Raw genomic sequence first — 14,758 nt, 5'->3', positions numbered from 1 at the left:
ATTATAGTATTAAATAATATGGACCAAATTGGCATGTTCATAAAAAAAAATCTAATTAAAATTTCGGTAGGTACAGAAAAATAAAATTTAGAAAATCAATTTATCAAAATTTGAAGTGATGTTTTATTTGTTTAAAGCGAATATTAATAAATAAAGTATTTACATGTATTATTAGAATAAATACATAAACGACATTATTGGTTAAATGTTTATTTTATATCCACATTTATACTCATAGATATTAAAAAACATCCATAACTTAATAAAAATACCTGTATTACAATAATTAAAACTTATTGTGTATATACATTTACTTAAATAGGAATGAACTAGACACATTATGACTTTGTCACTTCTGCTTATCACTTTGAATACAATACATACCTTCAAACTGTTTTCTTTTTCATAACCTTCATAAAGAGCACCATGTCTGTGAAATAAGAACACAAAATTATAATAATGTCAAGCATTCCATTAAATGGGAGACCTAAATCATAATCATGGCTTGACGTTTTTTGCATGACTGTGGAATACATGACTGAGGAAGTTCAGTTGACACTTTCAATTGGAAAAACACGTCATAATTTGGTAGACGGGTAGAATCAATCATCCTGGATCTACCATTCAGCACTATCACACGCCAGAGAAGTGTCCAGTTAATCAGTTATTGCACAATTACATAAAATATATTTTCATAAATCGTCTATGCAGTTGCAGCATATATGGCAACATTTAAATAAAGAACAAATACTACTTACTAATAAATATAACCATGACAATAGCCAGCATGATCCACAGCCAACATTTCCATGCACTCTTGCTATGTTCTTGCAGTCTGTCTGATTCCACTTTCAAGGAGGATAAGTTGCGATCTGTGAGGTCTGAGGATTTCTTCAAAGCCTAGAAGTAAGAAGGTTTTATTTATAGTCATGTTGTTTAGGGTTTAGGAAAGTTGACCTACAAAAGACATTTGATCTAACTTATGTATTCAACTTTCTAGCTTGTTTTCTATTACTGGACCAGTTTTTAAAAGTAAATATGATGGTTACCAAAGTGTTATAACCGGAGTATCTTTCAATGCTGTTGTGCAAATCACCAATTGATAAAACTATGTCATCCACTGCCCACCACCTTATTCATTAATGAAGGGTGCCCAAACCAAGGATGTTTGGTGCTTGGGGAGGCCTGTGTTCGGTACTGTACAGCAATAGGCTAATAATAACAAAGTCTACTGACATCTTACTCAATATTTTCTTATAGTATTGGAATTGATAGGTATGTGTTTTTCTTACCTCAGTATCACCTTTGATGATAGTGCTGGCAATCTGTGACTGTTCCTTCAAGCTTTTTGTGAGCATAACCATGTTCTCAGCAACCTTCTCCTGCATATTCTGATGATATTTAAGTAGGGAATCTATGTCTTCCTGGCTGCTACTGTTACTTGTGAAGTTTGGTGCTTTTATTATGTTCCGCTTTCTTAATGCATCATCACTGTCTTCTGAAAAATAATTATAGATAATTAGAAAAGTAAAGTTACCAAGCGTTAGTAGGTTGAAAAGATGCTTTTACCTGCTTCTACAACTTAAAATTCAAAAATTTATTGGTATAATTAAAATGAAGAGAGAGAAAAATAATAAAAAAAAAACATAGGATCTAAACAAACCTAATCCAAATAGTTCAGATCTCAGCTCCACCCCATATTTGACCCTTGTTTTCTGGTGTATCTCTTGAGCTGAAGCATCAGCAGACATGGTAGCAGCACCGTGTGACAGTTGCTGGACTGCCTCCAACTGGAAATCAACATCGACAATATTAGACACCATCTTTTAGCTTTCTATGGAGTAAAGTTAGTATTTCATTTATGTACCTTTTCACTGGGAGTGTTTAAGGAAGCTGTTTGAACAACACCTTTCAAAAATGCTGCTCTTTTAGTATATTCCGCTAACTCATCTTTAGGTGGCTTGCTGAAAAAGTTAAATTGGAATGGAAAGTTTCACAAATGATTACAAAAACGAAAAGGGTGGAAGAGATTACTGGCACGTGAGGAAAAGAAAAAGTAGAAGGTAAGTAGTATTTTATCTACAAAAGCATGCATTCCAAATCATCGCTGGAGCCACGTAAGCTCCAAAGGCAGGATGTTCATAACAACGCTGATTGTACTCAAATTTCTATAAGAGAGCAACTTACTCGGGGCCAGTTTTGAGTTCTGTTATCATCTCGCTAAGGGACTCCACATATTGCTTGAGCCTGCAGTTGTTATCAATAGGCTCTTGCTTAGCTATCAGCTCACATTTGTTTAGCAGCTGTCTTACGTTCATTTCCAGTCTAGACTTCGACGGTACAGTCATACAGGGTCTAGGCCTTTCCACGGCCATTTTGGCTAGTTAATTAGTACAAAATCAGTCAGTACTTAAACAATTTCTTAATTAAAATGTAATAAGAAGTTTTTGTTGACTTCGAGTATTGATTTCGAAATTTTGACTTTGACGTGCACGCATTCGCGATGACAAATTGACATTAAAATGGATGTTGCCTTGCCATAAAAAAAAGTCAAGTTCGCGTGTCAACAAAAAAAAGGCGTTTTTTAACATAAATTCTTATAATATGATAATGATAAAATGTTTCGTGTTAACTTTGCTAATTACTGAACTAGCGCATGTCTCCTTGTAAACATTTTACTTAGCCTCTGCCTACCGCTACAGGATTTTATTCTTCAAGTCCTAATAATTATTATCCCCCAGAGCTTCAAGCCTTTTAGGTAAATAGTAATTTGAGATAACAGTGATTACGTACTAACTAAATTTATTAAAAACATTCATTTAAAAGGAGAACCATTATTATCGAAATACGAAAATAAACCATTTCGATTGATATTATGACCATCTGTGTATCATAAACGCTAAACGCAAAAACGGCTGAAGCGATTAGTCGGAGTTTACTTATAATCTGGGTAATGAGAGTTCCTCCAGATCCAGAACATGGTGTTTGAAGCCGCGATTTCATATATATTTTCAGATGTGTAATTTTGATAACAATCTATCTACCGGTATTCACAGTCTCATAACATAGAATCTTGGTAAAGACTATTGTGCTTTTATCTAAGTGGGTGAAATAATTTCCTAAGCAGCCAGATGCAAAGGTGTAGGTAACAGCTAGTACAGGTTGCAGTAAATAATAACCAAAACATTTACTGTAAAATATTTAATGTACCAATATGAGAACACTTATTCCAAACAGGAGTAAAAATTACGACTTGGGGGGCTGCTTCTTAGCGGCTTCGGCGTCGGCCTCACTCTTCTCGAAGTCAGCAATCAGCTTCTCCACTTCAGTACTGGTTAGAACTCGGATGATAGTCTTGTTATCTTTGCGGGTTAGAGTCGCCATTTCCACTGTAAAAATTATATAAATAATGTCTTCTAATCTTTGATATTCAACTGGATTTCCTTGGTCACCTTTTGAAAGTAAAAGGAAATAAAATTGAATGAATTGAAGTACAACAGATACCTTTCTCCGGAGTCAGCTTGGTCATGTCCAAAGTCTTGCTAAGAACCTTGATGGCTAAGGCCTGAGCTTCAGCAAGGGTAGTCTCGTTTTCCTTGTATTCCTGTTTCAGACTTGATACAGCAGCCTGAAATATTACAATAACACTTTCATTACATACTTCCCTCTCTATTCAAATTCCTACCAAATAGTAATTAGGTCGGAAAAGGTTGGTGGTGTTTATGTTAACAGGCTCCAAACCTATTGAACCAATTTGAAAAATTATTCTTGGAAGGGAACAACTTTAACTGTAAGAAACAACTAATAAAATATATGATTTAGTAGTAGTAGTTAGTAGTTACATTAGTATTTAGTTAAATTATACAACATTCCATTCTAACAAACTTTGGCTTAGGCTTTTAACTACAGCGGGGCCCAGCAGGGCCAAGGCCTGCCGGGGCTGCGGGTTGTTCGAAAGAGATACCGCGGCCCTGGTACATAAAAGGCCTATGACGGAACATGACGGTTTTAGTCAGTAAGAGTCTGACACTCCCTCACCGCTGCTAACCCACAGCGGGAGGGGTCTTTGATGATTTTTAACGTCAGAAAAAAAAAAGCTTTTAACTATCTATACTCACAGCGCTGTTGTTTCCGATGCAAGTGGCCTTCCATCCACCGTAGTTACCGCTGGGGTCTGACTGGTACAGCTGGTAGCCGTAGTGCTTGTCCCAGCCCATGTACAGGATGGAAACACCAAAGGGTCTCTTACCTGAGAAACAAGATTTGTTTATTTATTGTATCAAAAATATTGCATGAGCCAATCAGGCAAATGTGTGTGGGTATTCATGCTAAGAAAACAGATGGTGAGCGGATTACATGTAAGTGGAATAAAGGCAGAAAACATGGATATAATTTAGGTAATTATATCAGCTTTATTACCTCCGTACTGTGTGTAAGCTTGCTTGACATCACACAGCCAGGACACAAGTTGTTCACAAGGGATAGATTCACCATACTGCAGCAGATATCTCTGGGCAATAAGCCTGAGCTCGTTCGTCAGGACGTTCGCGTCTGATGTGATACCCGCCACTGAGCACACCATGTCATCATTGAGCTTATAGATTTTCTCAGAGAAGAACACCTCATCAAGCAGTTTGTTCGTATTCCTGCGCTCGGCAGCAAGCAAGATACCATCCGTTGCTAGGATACCAAGACATGTTCCGGCGTGACTGATCGCTTCCATAGCATACTCGACTTGGTAGAGCCGACCTAAAAGAAATACATTTTTATGATTCGTGATACAATTTTTTTTATGCACAGTATAAAAGATAATATTTACCTTCCGGCGAGAAAATTGTTGTTCGTGTATCATAACGCCGAGCCTAGAAAAAATAATGTTATGAATCCAAATGATTGAATGACCAAGCAAGATTACTAACCTAAGAAAAGAACTGTTTTTCACTCAAATCGAAATTAATTTACAACAAAACTCACCATATTTGTTAAGTATAAATATTATATCCTGTATTATTCACCTAAATAACTTTGATAATGCAATAATTTCTAGTGTTTTATGAAATAAATGTTTCTTTGCCGGACGATGCAAAGATGACATGAGAAAATGACATCAAAATTGACACTTACAACGTATTGCGTTCCAAAGTAACAGCTCTCACATCTGTGGCATCATATTTCGCTCTCAGGAAATTTCGTTTAGAGAAAAAGAAAGAGCAATATATTGGTTGCTAAACATCTAAATTTTATCAGAAAACCTGCGATGACAACAAAATTTTGATTGTTTTAGTCACTGACCTCTATATTAACACACTGGACAGGCTGCTGTCAACGTGCTTTTGTGCCCGTTTGATAATCGCCATTTTGGCGCTGTTAGACGTAGCAAGTGTCCGTGGTACTAAAATTATTTTACAGTGAACCAATGAACAAACACTTCTCTCACAGCCATTTTAAATTATACGTCAAAATTAGTTCTGTGGACGCTCGCTTAGAAGATATTGGCGCTTCAAATGGGCACAAAAAAATTGCTGTCAAACGTACGGAACAGCCTGTCCAGTGGTATATATAGAGGTCAGTGGTTTTAGTACCATAGACCATAGAACGATAACGATGAAGAAGCCTGCTGCTGTCCTATTTCGCGTTTTTGCGGCTATTTCAGCGAATTTAGTTATTATCAAATTGTTCGTCTTTGATCCTTATTTTCATTTCGTGCATAGTGCTCGCTGTAAATTACTAACAAGGATGATTTAATTAATCACATTTATAACGGCTTTTGTTTATGGTGCGTGCGAGGAAGGTTGGTGTAGTGCGGGTATTAATATTAGGGAGTTACCTATATACGGGGCTCGTACATTACGAAATGCCCGTACATAAAAAGAAGAAATACCTAATGTGACATGCCCAAAATAACCACTGCGGTAGATCCGCTTTGGATGCCGCGCGAGGTTGGTTGAACACTGAATGGAGAAACCGCGGGAAGGATTCAGGTTTAAATAAAGAAATACATTGATACAAATATTTATTAACTCAATAACACTCATACATGCATGTATTAGGTTATACTTACTATTATTATAAGAAAATAACAATATAAGTAGGCGCTTAAAATTAATGTAAAGAAGAAAAGGCACGTAATAATAAATTACTTACACTCTTAACTATTATTAACATAAAAATGTTAATGTCTTACAAACTACAGGTAATTACACCGAGAAGTAATGGTTCGAAGAATATTAATAAATTAAAAATTAAAAACATCATAATTAGTAACAGTCAATCGAGGACTTTTTATGCGTAACAACGGTATTACGTATAAAAATCAGCTTTTGCAAGCACGCATTGTTTCCTCACACACAGTATTATTTTGGATTTAATGAATTTGTGAATGATGATGAATTCCATAGTGCAGCATTAATAAAATTGATGGTCGTGGTTTATGGGGTCGTGTTGTCTAAGCTAACATACGAACTAAAAGTGCTAATTTTAATAATAATTTTACGCATTGCTGTCGTCGTCAGGTGGGCCCTCCATCTTTACTAGTCACATCGATTTTTTTGTAGTCGAAATTAAATCCACAATGGGTTGGATCATTACGTACAATAAAATCAAAATTGTGAAACTCATGAGCGCCGTCGACAAACCTCCTTGACTCGCGGTAAAGTAGTCCATATTGAAGCCAATGACCATTGTTATGAGACCCATGGAAATAGAGAACAGTCCTAGGGCCAAATGTAGGATCTTGACTGGACCACTTTTTACCATCATTCGCACTTTTGCAGAAAATAGTGCGACGATCCCACTAATGAAACTTGCCATTGTAAATGCTAATGCGATGACACCTGTAACAAGGAAAGATGGTAAACAATCATTACAACACGCGCAACTCTGTTCAACACATCTAGGGATAAAAGGATACAGGGTGATGGAGGTGGTTTTTAATGATTTTCCACTTCAAATAGTCCTAAACCCACTACATGGTCCAACAAACTTTGAACCTGTTAAAAAAGTAGACATGACTGTGCTTAACATTAAAAAGTTCTCACGTCTCATTGTCCGACCCAAAACGGTATCAAGCTGCTGCCCTTGTAAAAAGTAAAATTTTCGCTGGTAACAAAACACATTAAGAAGATGATCTGTTAGTTTATATTTGTGTTACAAAGCTGTTGATGTTCTTGAATTATGAAGTGGTGTCAAGATATCTCGATGTTATCACACCGCAGCGGCGACACTCGAAATTTTTAACAATTGAGAAATTGCTGACGTGTCCTCAATAAAATAAAAGGTAGGTTACATTTTAGTAGGTACCTCATATTTAATAGTCAGGTGCATTTTGCCGTTTCGCAGGGGATCCATAATTATATCCGTTGTGACAAAATATTTATTGCGCTTGCATAGGTTAATTAAATATCAGTGTGTAGTAGTAATAGGCGAAATATTATTTACTTAGAAAACTTAATTCACAAAATGTAAAATATACGATTAAGTATACGATTATTTACGGGAATTCCAAATCATGACATAAAGCAATTGATTAATATTAGATACGACACGCTCTTGTTGTTGTAGGTATCCAGTCAGCAAAGTATTACTTCATAGATACTTCCAGAGCATTAGCATCATCTTTCAATTCTCTTCCACCTTTGATTGACACTATGGCAAATTTTCGACATAGTGTTTTCCATGTTTTGTTAAGGTCACGGTGATCGACATCGATTGATGAAAATGAAGGATCCCTTATAACACGTACCTACCTATGCGATGCATGATTATGCAAATCTTGGAAGAGAGAAACAAAAAAAACAAGAAACATATCAAATAAAATATCTTTAGTCTTACCGCAGATGCCATGAGCACTTGAAACGACCATGTCGACTTTAGCCAGCCCAAGGAAGGTGCCAGCCAATACAAATAAGGACCCGATGAGCTGCAGACATCCGTGGACGATTCGTTTGGCATCTTTGGACAATTGGAAAGACCAGGCGTTGTGCTTGTTCAGTGTCAAAACTGCTTCAACTAGGAAGAGTTGGTACTGCAACAATTAGAGAAGTCATCAGTGAAATGGTAGTTATGGAGCTAAGTAACTAGAACGGTATAAGTAAGATCTTATGAATAAACATCTGCAGAAATGGATACCTAGATATATTTAAACGCTCTAATATTAAGTTAAGAAGTCAGTTCACTAATCAGCCAGATCCCGGTAAGGTCGGTTCATGACGACAAGTACCTAAGTCATCGTCTCTTTTGGTGTTACATCTTGTCTTACTTACAATGTCTTAGGTATTTATGACAGGAGTTCGGTTGGCCTTGAATGATGAAATCTTAGGTATATAGAAAATCTTCAGAAACATGAAATTAATAAAGGTTAATAATCGTCGCTGTTTGCCTTTTTGTAAAAACAAATTCTCAAATACATACACCGGTTCCAGCAAAAATAATATGCAGCTCCAGATTGCTGATAGTTCCATTAGGTGCCGAAGTTAACGCGAAGTGCCACACACAGAATACCACTATCGCTATTTGCATGTGGTGGAGAAGGTTGATCAGCTGGCATATTGCTCGGAATGCTGACAACCAGGATGAGTCATATATGTCCCCGCTCTCTTCGTCGTAGGCTGCGGGGGCTCGTGTCAGCTCCGCCTGGTAGGGCACGTGCTCCCGAACCTCGAACATCTCCACCTTCTCCACAGACTGTCGGCTGGTACTTGGTCTATCCATCTTGGTCTCAATAGACACCAAGAATTTTTAAAACTTCAACTATACCGCACTAACACGCTCTCATTCGAGTCCCGTCGACTAAGGAACTAAATTGCAAAAGTATTTTCTGAAGATAAGCGATAGTACTCTTATTTTTGATAAGGGGAGAAAATTCGATGGTTAGGTCACTTATCTTGGAGGAATTGACAGTTTCAAGATTACGATTTTGCGTAACGCAGCGATAATATGAGATGATATTTGTTCCCTAGATCATGCCTTTATCTCGGCAGTTCTTTTAGGAATGTTGAAATTTTGTAGTCTACCTAAGGAGTGGTGGTGATTCAATATGTAATAGCGTTGACATCGTGACCTAGTTTATTGGTGTCCACTTGTTCAGGAGCTTAAATGTTTTGTACTGGGCTATATTTAAGTAACTATATGTTAACATCTGAAGAACTGAAGTTCGATAAAAGCATTGTTTGAGAATAAGTACTTCCTTGTTTGGGGGGTACCTACCTACCTATATCGCTTTACAACGCGCAATAATTGGCTTTGTTTGGTGCCTGATATACACCTATTTATGAACGATTTGTGTGTACCTGTATGTAGGACCTACATAAGTGACCTGGATACCCTACATGTACTAACCACATCTAGACATAATGTGTTCGGCACATCACGACGATTCGGACCCTCGTCATTTTATTTTGACTCTATTTTCTTTCATTCGATAATAAATCACGTTACTATGAATTTCACCATTTCCCGATGCTTGAATCTATCTCTTACGTGGTAATACAGGTTTTTGAAAATGATAAAAAATATATAGTTAAAAAATCCTCTTTTGTCACTGCATTTAAGAAGTGAGATTTTGACTTCCTGATAATCCATTCCAAATCTTTTGTTAACACGCAGATCAGTATTTTAGTATCTCTTTTCATAAAAAGAACTGAAAATAGAATTCATAAGTAGTAACTACCGTCTTCACCATTTTATACAATCGTTATTGTTATTATCTTAAAAAATAAAACAATTACTTTGAAACTAGATGAAAATTAATGATGCTACTGGATACTAGATGGCGCTTTTAGTAAGTTTACATTAATATAACACAGGTGGCGCTACTAATGTCATTTATTGCATAAAAATAATTTTGGATGTTTATAGTAGGTATGTACAAAGTGTCAAGTCAAAATAATATACTTGGTGCTCATAAATTGTGTACCTACACACGATCTAGAAAATATTTAATTACTGACTCTTTCAGCCCGTCTCGATGGCACGAAATGTAGTTGTATAGATGTCTTAATAAACTGCGGCAATCAAGGCACCATATAATTATCAAACCTACGGAAACAATAAGAAATAACTGTATATTTCTTACCCTGGAGCGTGGACGGAAAGTCCTGTTACCCGTTAAATTAAACAAAAACAAAAGAAAACGGCCTTCATAAACAACAATCACAACAAAATGAAAAAGACAATAGGAGAAACTAGAAAAAATAGGCTGTTCAAAGCTGCCGAGGGTTATTAAGGAGGCACAGGTCCGCCTCTCAATTAATTAAGGTGCTAATGAATTCCTACCTGAGGGTTTAGTTCGCCCAGCGAGGCGTAACCCATTTGTCAACGCAACACGTGATAACGAGGGTCACGCTGGCCTTTTTAGACGCAGAGCCGCCGGGTGCACTGACCTGCCCTTAATAGTGTCGTCTATCCTTGTGAAGGATAATGAATATTTTGTATCGACATCAATAATTTTTTTGTACGGAAACTCGAGAAATTAGTACGTTTTTGCATCTCTTTATTATAATTCAGTAGTAATATAAAGTTATTAAAAATTGTTATCTAGATTCTTAAGGCGAAAGAGTGTAGGACTAGTCTCACATTTTCATATGTATATGTATTTCAAAGTTAAGAATGAAACCAATAACACCTTTTTATTATTTTTCAGATAGGTACAATCAGCGAGTCAGACCAAGATTTGGATTTCCCAAATGAACACCATGAGAAGGATGAAAGGAAGCAAGCAAATAACGATCCAATTAAATATGCGCTTAATCATGACGTCACAGAACAGATCAGCGAGCTAGACGCAGTAACTAGTAAGAGTAACCGCGGTCATTACTCCAATGTGATGCGTGATTATAAACCGATTGGTCGCGATTGAGCTGTAACATTACAGACGATTATTGATTCTGATGTGAATCGATACACTTGATCATATTCTTTTTGGTGAATGCTTTTTTTGTTTGCATCATGCTTGTTAGTTTGTGGCGATGAGACTATTTAAGTCTCATCGCCACAAACTAACTTAAGACGTTAAACTTAAGACTGATAATCAATTTCAGTAATCGGGTCTTAGTTTTTGTCACTGAAAATATGCTTTATAATGCGCCGTAAATCGGGAATTGAAGCCCAAGAAATCTCTTTCCCTCAAATATTTAGAGCTCCATAAATCTGTTGTATTTTCTACGGCAAACGCGTGTATTGCACGCCTCACGTCATTCCCATGATTGTTAATTATTATAAATCGATGGAGGCTGCGCGGCGGGCTCGTCGACTGCATTCGATTATTATCATTAGATTTATCGCTAGCAACAGACGCAAGCGCATCCCGCCGGGCGACGCAGACGCGACGAAAGATCACGCGTCGATCGTTCTTTATTCAAAATCAAGCCAAACATTATGGTAGGTGTAATCTAAAAGTACAATGACAAAGAATTCTCTATGAAAAATGTCGTAGAAAAGGTTGGGCTAATTGTGCTACCGTACACGGCCACGAACAACTATTGAACAACAATACCGAATTTTGACAAAGAATTTTTATAACGCCATTCCGGCCAGAAAGCGCGTGCTGATTCGGTTGATGTTTATTTTGGAGGCGATCGAAATGAGAGGTTCAGTCGATCGGCTAGGTATAATGGAATATCCATTTATGTATGGGTGTTGTATGGATACCAGCTTCTAGCCAATCAAGCATTTAAAAATATTTCCCACTGTTCTTTATGGTCACTGCATGTTACATCATCACTAGATAATCGTGAATTATAGAATCCATATGAATTATGTGGAGTTACCAAAGTGGATCGAAAGTGCATCATATCGGGAATCCATTACCGTTGCGTACAGATTTTTAATTTATTGACATTTTGTCGTTTGAGTATATTTTTAGAATTTATTTCTAATTCCTTAATGGTTTTGGAGATATTATTGAAATTAATAACACTTTTTAGTGGGACATCAACGCGGTATCTTAAATAGATGTTAGATAGGGAATTATTACGTGATTGAAGCGAGTATCGTTATACTGTGGTTTTGAATAAATGTGGAGCTTCAGATCGCGTATTCCTTGCAAATGAACTAGAAGGTGCATTGAAACCGAATCATAATTATAAAGTAAGTAACGTCGAGTCGATTGGTCGGCGGTGCTCTGCCATCAATATAGCGTTTGCGACCGGTAGTTAATATCTTAATAAGAAAGCAATAGAGATTATAGAACCGTGGCAGTACGGGGGTGGGCTGGGTAATAGCCGCGGCCACAATGTGTGGTCCCGTCCAGCCGACCATTGCGGATGTATCGATAAATCCGAGACTGAGAGCGCCCGTAGTTAGTGCAGAATAATACATAAATAATAGCCCTACAAAGACTTCTATAAGTGATGTAATTAAATCCTCTAGAGGACTTCTTAAAGCTTTCATGCGTATCTCTACATCTTCTCAAGGTTTGAATATCAATGGTTTTTAAATAACCACCGTAAACAATACTACCATTCCTAATACCTGTCAAGTTGTCATTGATATCTATTCTTGCAATATCGAAGTAAACCTACAGGGACAACCAGAAAGTTTAATTTAAGAAAAAGAAAAGTAAGAAAAGATGTCAGCCAAGTTACGATTTTGTTATTACTTTTCAGATAGTCTGGTAAGCTATCGATATAAATGGGTAGAGTGGAGTGTCACTAGTGTTAACAAATAGGTTGTTGGACGATTATCCTCATCCAGTGAGGTCTACGAAGCTAGAGGATACTAAATAATTGTTTTTCGTGACCCACATGTTATGTTCGCCGGTAATTTCAACCCGTTGCGTGCGAATGTTTTTCTTTGTTTATATCGAGTGTAGATAATGATATGTAGTAGGAATATAGAGGCATTGGGAGATACCTAGTGTTTGCTTTATAATAAGATGATGTAATAGATTATAATTATTAGGTTTTATCGCGTTAAATGATTATTATTTAAAACAAATGAAACATCAAAGCAAAACTTTTTGCAGTTTTATGAAACTATCAAACGATAGACGTAAGACAATAATTATAAATTCGCAGTGTGCAATTTGATATAGCTCTACGGTTTATATGTTAGTATAAATATAATGTACGATAGTGTAGAGCTAGGATGTGCCGTGGCGAATGAGTAAATGCCGGCGTTCGGTCCTGAGGGAACATCAAGCGATTTTTGACGAGGAACTCCTCCTACTTTTTAAATTGCCCGCAATAAATCACTTCAGATTGCTTAGAAATAACGATTCGCTGTTACGATGTTATTGAATTAATTTTAATTCGTGTTTTGTTGTACGAGGTCTCAGGGTGTGCTTCCTGGTGTTGACAATTTGATTGATTTTAGATTAGCTATACAAAATTATGATGAATGTGAAAGTTCAACACTGTTTTTATGTCAAAATAGAATTTTGAGATTGAAGGATGGGTGTGAAGGGTTATAAGGGGCTTTATTGTATTTCTATACCATATTTAACTGTTAAATACTGTATTCCTATTTCCTTTATTCGATCTTTAATTTTAGGACTCACGTAATATCTGCAAATAACAATGTATTCATGTGTTTTGTTTAGTATAAAACTTGCATCTGTTTAGCTAGAAATAGACCACGCGTAATGTTTTAAAACTATTAGCTAGGCATTTTGTTTTTACTAAGACTAACATTAACTGTTTACGAGTCTATCTAGATTGATGTTGTGCTCTAAGATTTAGTAATCCATAAAACTCCCAGTCTTTCTAATACCTACTTGTAAACACTAGTTTCATTGAACCTAGTTAGTTTGTAGACACGTAAGCATGTTTTTATAAATCTACGAAAAATACGAGACAAACGGTTCTAGAATTTTCTTACGCTTTCATTTGTGTCCTTTAAGAACTTGCTTATTTTCAGGAAAATGTTATTTTGTTACTCCAAAACATAGGCTATTACTTTAATATGCCTATTTTTACTCTTCTCTAATTTTTTCCCAATCTTGAGCGTGTACATTATTCCCTCAATCTTTAACTATTAACTATAAAACCAATATTAGCCATGAACATAAAACAGACTACACTTCATAGCAAATGAAACCCACACCATTAAACAGCTGTTAACGCCTACAAACTGCAGTTTTACACTGTCATGTAATTACTGTAACTTTTACTCGCAACATTTTTACTTTCCACTCTGGTAAGGTAATAACTGACTTCTTGTGGAGCCCTTTTTCAAACAGTCGAAAGCCGGGGCCGGTCTCAGTTGGAACGACGCGGGCGCACGCTGCGTCATAAAGAAAAACTTGGAGTAATTAAGAAAAGTTTTTAAAGTATTTCGCTGTTTTTGTTAAGCGTACTGTTTCTTTGCAGTATTTTTGTAAAGGTTAACTTTTTTTAATACAGATACATACAACAGGTAGTGTGTTTTGTGAATTAATTGCAAAAAGTGCCATAAACAAGGTGAGTAAAGAATTTACTAGCTACGTTCTTCTGGTGAACAGTTCTTTAGAGCTTTTGCGCGTATTCAGTAATTTTCCGAGCGGTACTAGACATTTACGGTACCTTGCAAATGTGAATATAACAACCCTTTACTTCAATTTTCTATTATCCATCAATCTGTTTATAGGGATAGAGTAGTAAATCATATTTTAGACTTAATAAAGCATAGTGATGGTTAATATAAATTGTGGTTTAATTGACATCTTGCAAAATATATCTTGGATGTCACTGCCTAACTGTGAAGGAAACCGATATGCAGCTTATTTTCTGAAAAACTGTGTAACGAAACTTTTTAAGAGCATTTTGTAATCCATTAGAAACAT

At 36.3% G+C, this 14,758-nt stretch overlaps 4 protein-coding genes across 4 annotated transcripts in view; 1 reads left to right on the top strand and 3 right to left on the bottom strand.

Annotated features, from left to right (window-relative positions):
• Window positions 1–253: 253 nt before the first annotated feature.
• On the bottom strand, window positions 254–2,497 carry LOC110370576 (vesicle transport protein USE1). The gene is made up of 6 exons (XM_064038089.1): window positions 2,188–2,497; window positions 1,868–1,964; window positions 1,664–1,790; window positions 1,293–1,498; window positions 759–900; window positions 254–430 (listed from the first exon to the last, which is right to left on the bottom strand). Exons 1-6 carry the CDS (start codon window positions 2,373–2,375, stop codon window positions 387–389), a joined length of 804 nt encoding a protein of 267 aa, XP_063894159.1. The 5' UTR covers window positions 2,376–2,497; the 3' UTR covers window positions 254–386.
• A 689-nt stretch (window positions 2,498–3,186) lies between these two features.
• Window positions 3,187–5,116, bottom strand: Prosalpha3 (Proteasome alpha3 subunit). Its single transcript, XM_021326477.3, has 6 exons — window positions 4,975–5,116; window positions 4,820–4,862; window positions 4,420–4,749; window positions 4,119–4,249; window positions 3,505–3,628; window positions 3,187–3,389 (listed from the first exon to the last, which is right to left on the bottom strand). Exons 1-6 carry the CDS (start codon window positions 4,975–4,977, stop codon window positions 3,247–3,249), a joined length of 774 nt encoding a protein of 257 aa, XP_021182152.1. The 5' UTR covers window positions 4,978–5,116; the 3' UTR covers window positions 3,187–3,246.
• Window positions 5,117–6,000: 884 nt separating this feature from the next.
• Window positions 6,001–8,822, bottom strand: LOC110370628 (uncharacterized). The gene is made up of 3 exons (XM_021326518.3): window positions 8,410–8,822; window positions 7,831–8,023; window positions 6,001–6,833 (listed from the first exon to the last, which is right to left on the bottom strand). Exons 1-3 carry the CDS (start codon window positions 8,707–8,709, stop codon window positions 6,535–6,537), a joined length of 792 nt encoding a protein of 263 aa, XP_021182193.2. The 5' UTR covers window positions 8,710–8,822; the 3' UTR covers window positions 6,001–6,534.
• Window positions 8,823–14,257: 5,435 nt separating this feature from the next.
• Window positions 14,258–14,758, top strand: part of LOC110370587 (thrombospondin type-1 domain-containing protein 4) — a 59,608-nt gene continuing 59,107 nt past the window's right edge. Inside the window, exon 1 of the mRNA XM_064038081.1 lies at window positions 14,258–14,396. The gene's annotated coding sequence lies outside the window, so the exon portion shown is untranslated. The remainder of the gene's footprint in view (window positions 14,397–14,758) is intronic.

Source organism: Helicoverpa armigera, chromosome 15 (assembly GCF_030705265.1).
Source record: "Helicoverpa armigera isolate CAAS_96S chromosome 15, ASM3070526v1, whole genome shotgun sequence".
Taxonomy (NCBI): Eukaryota; Metazoa; Arthropoda; class Insecta; order Lepidoptera; family Noctuidae; genus Helicoverpa; species Helicoverpa armigera.
This window is presented reverse-complemented; position numbering and strand designations above follow the sequence as displayed.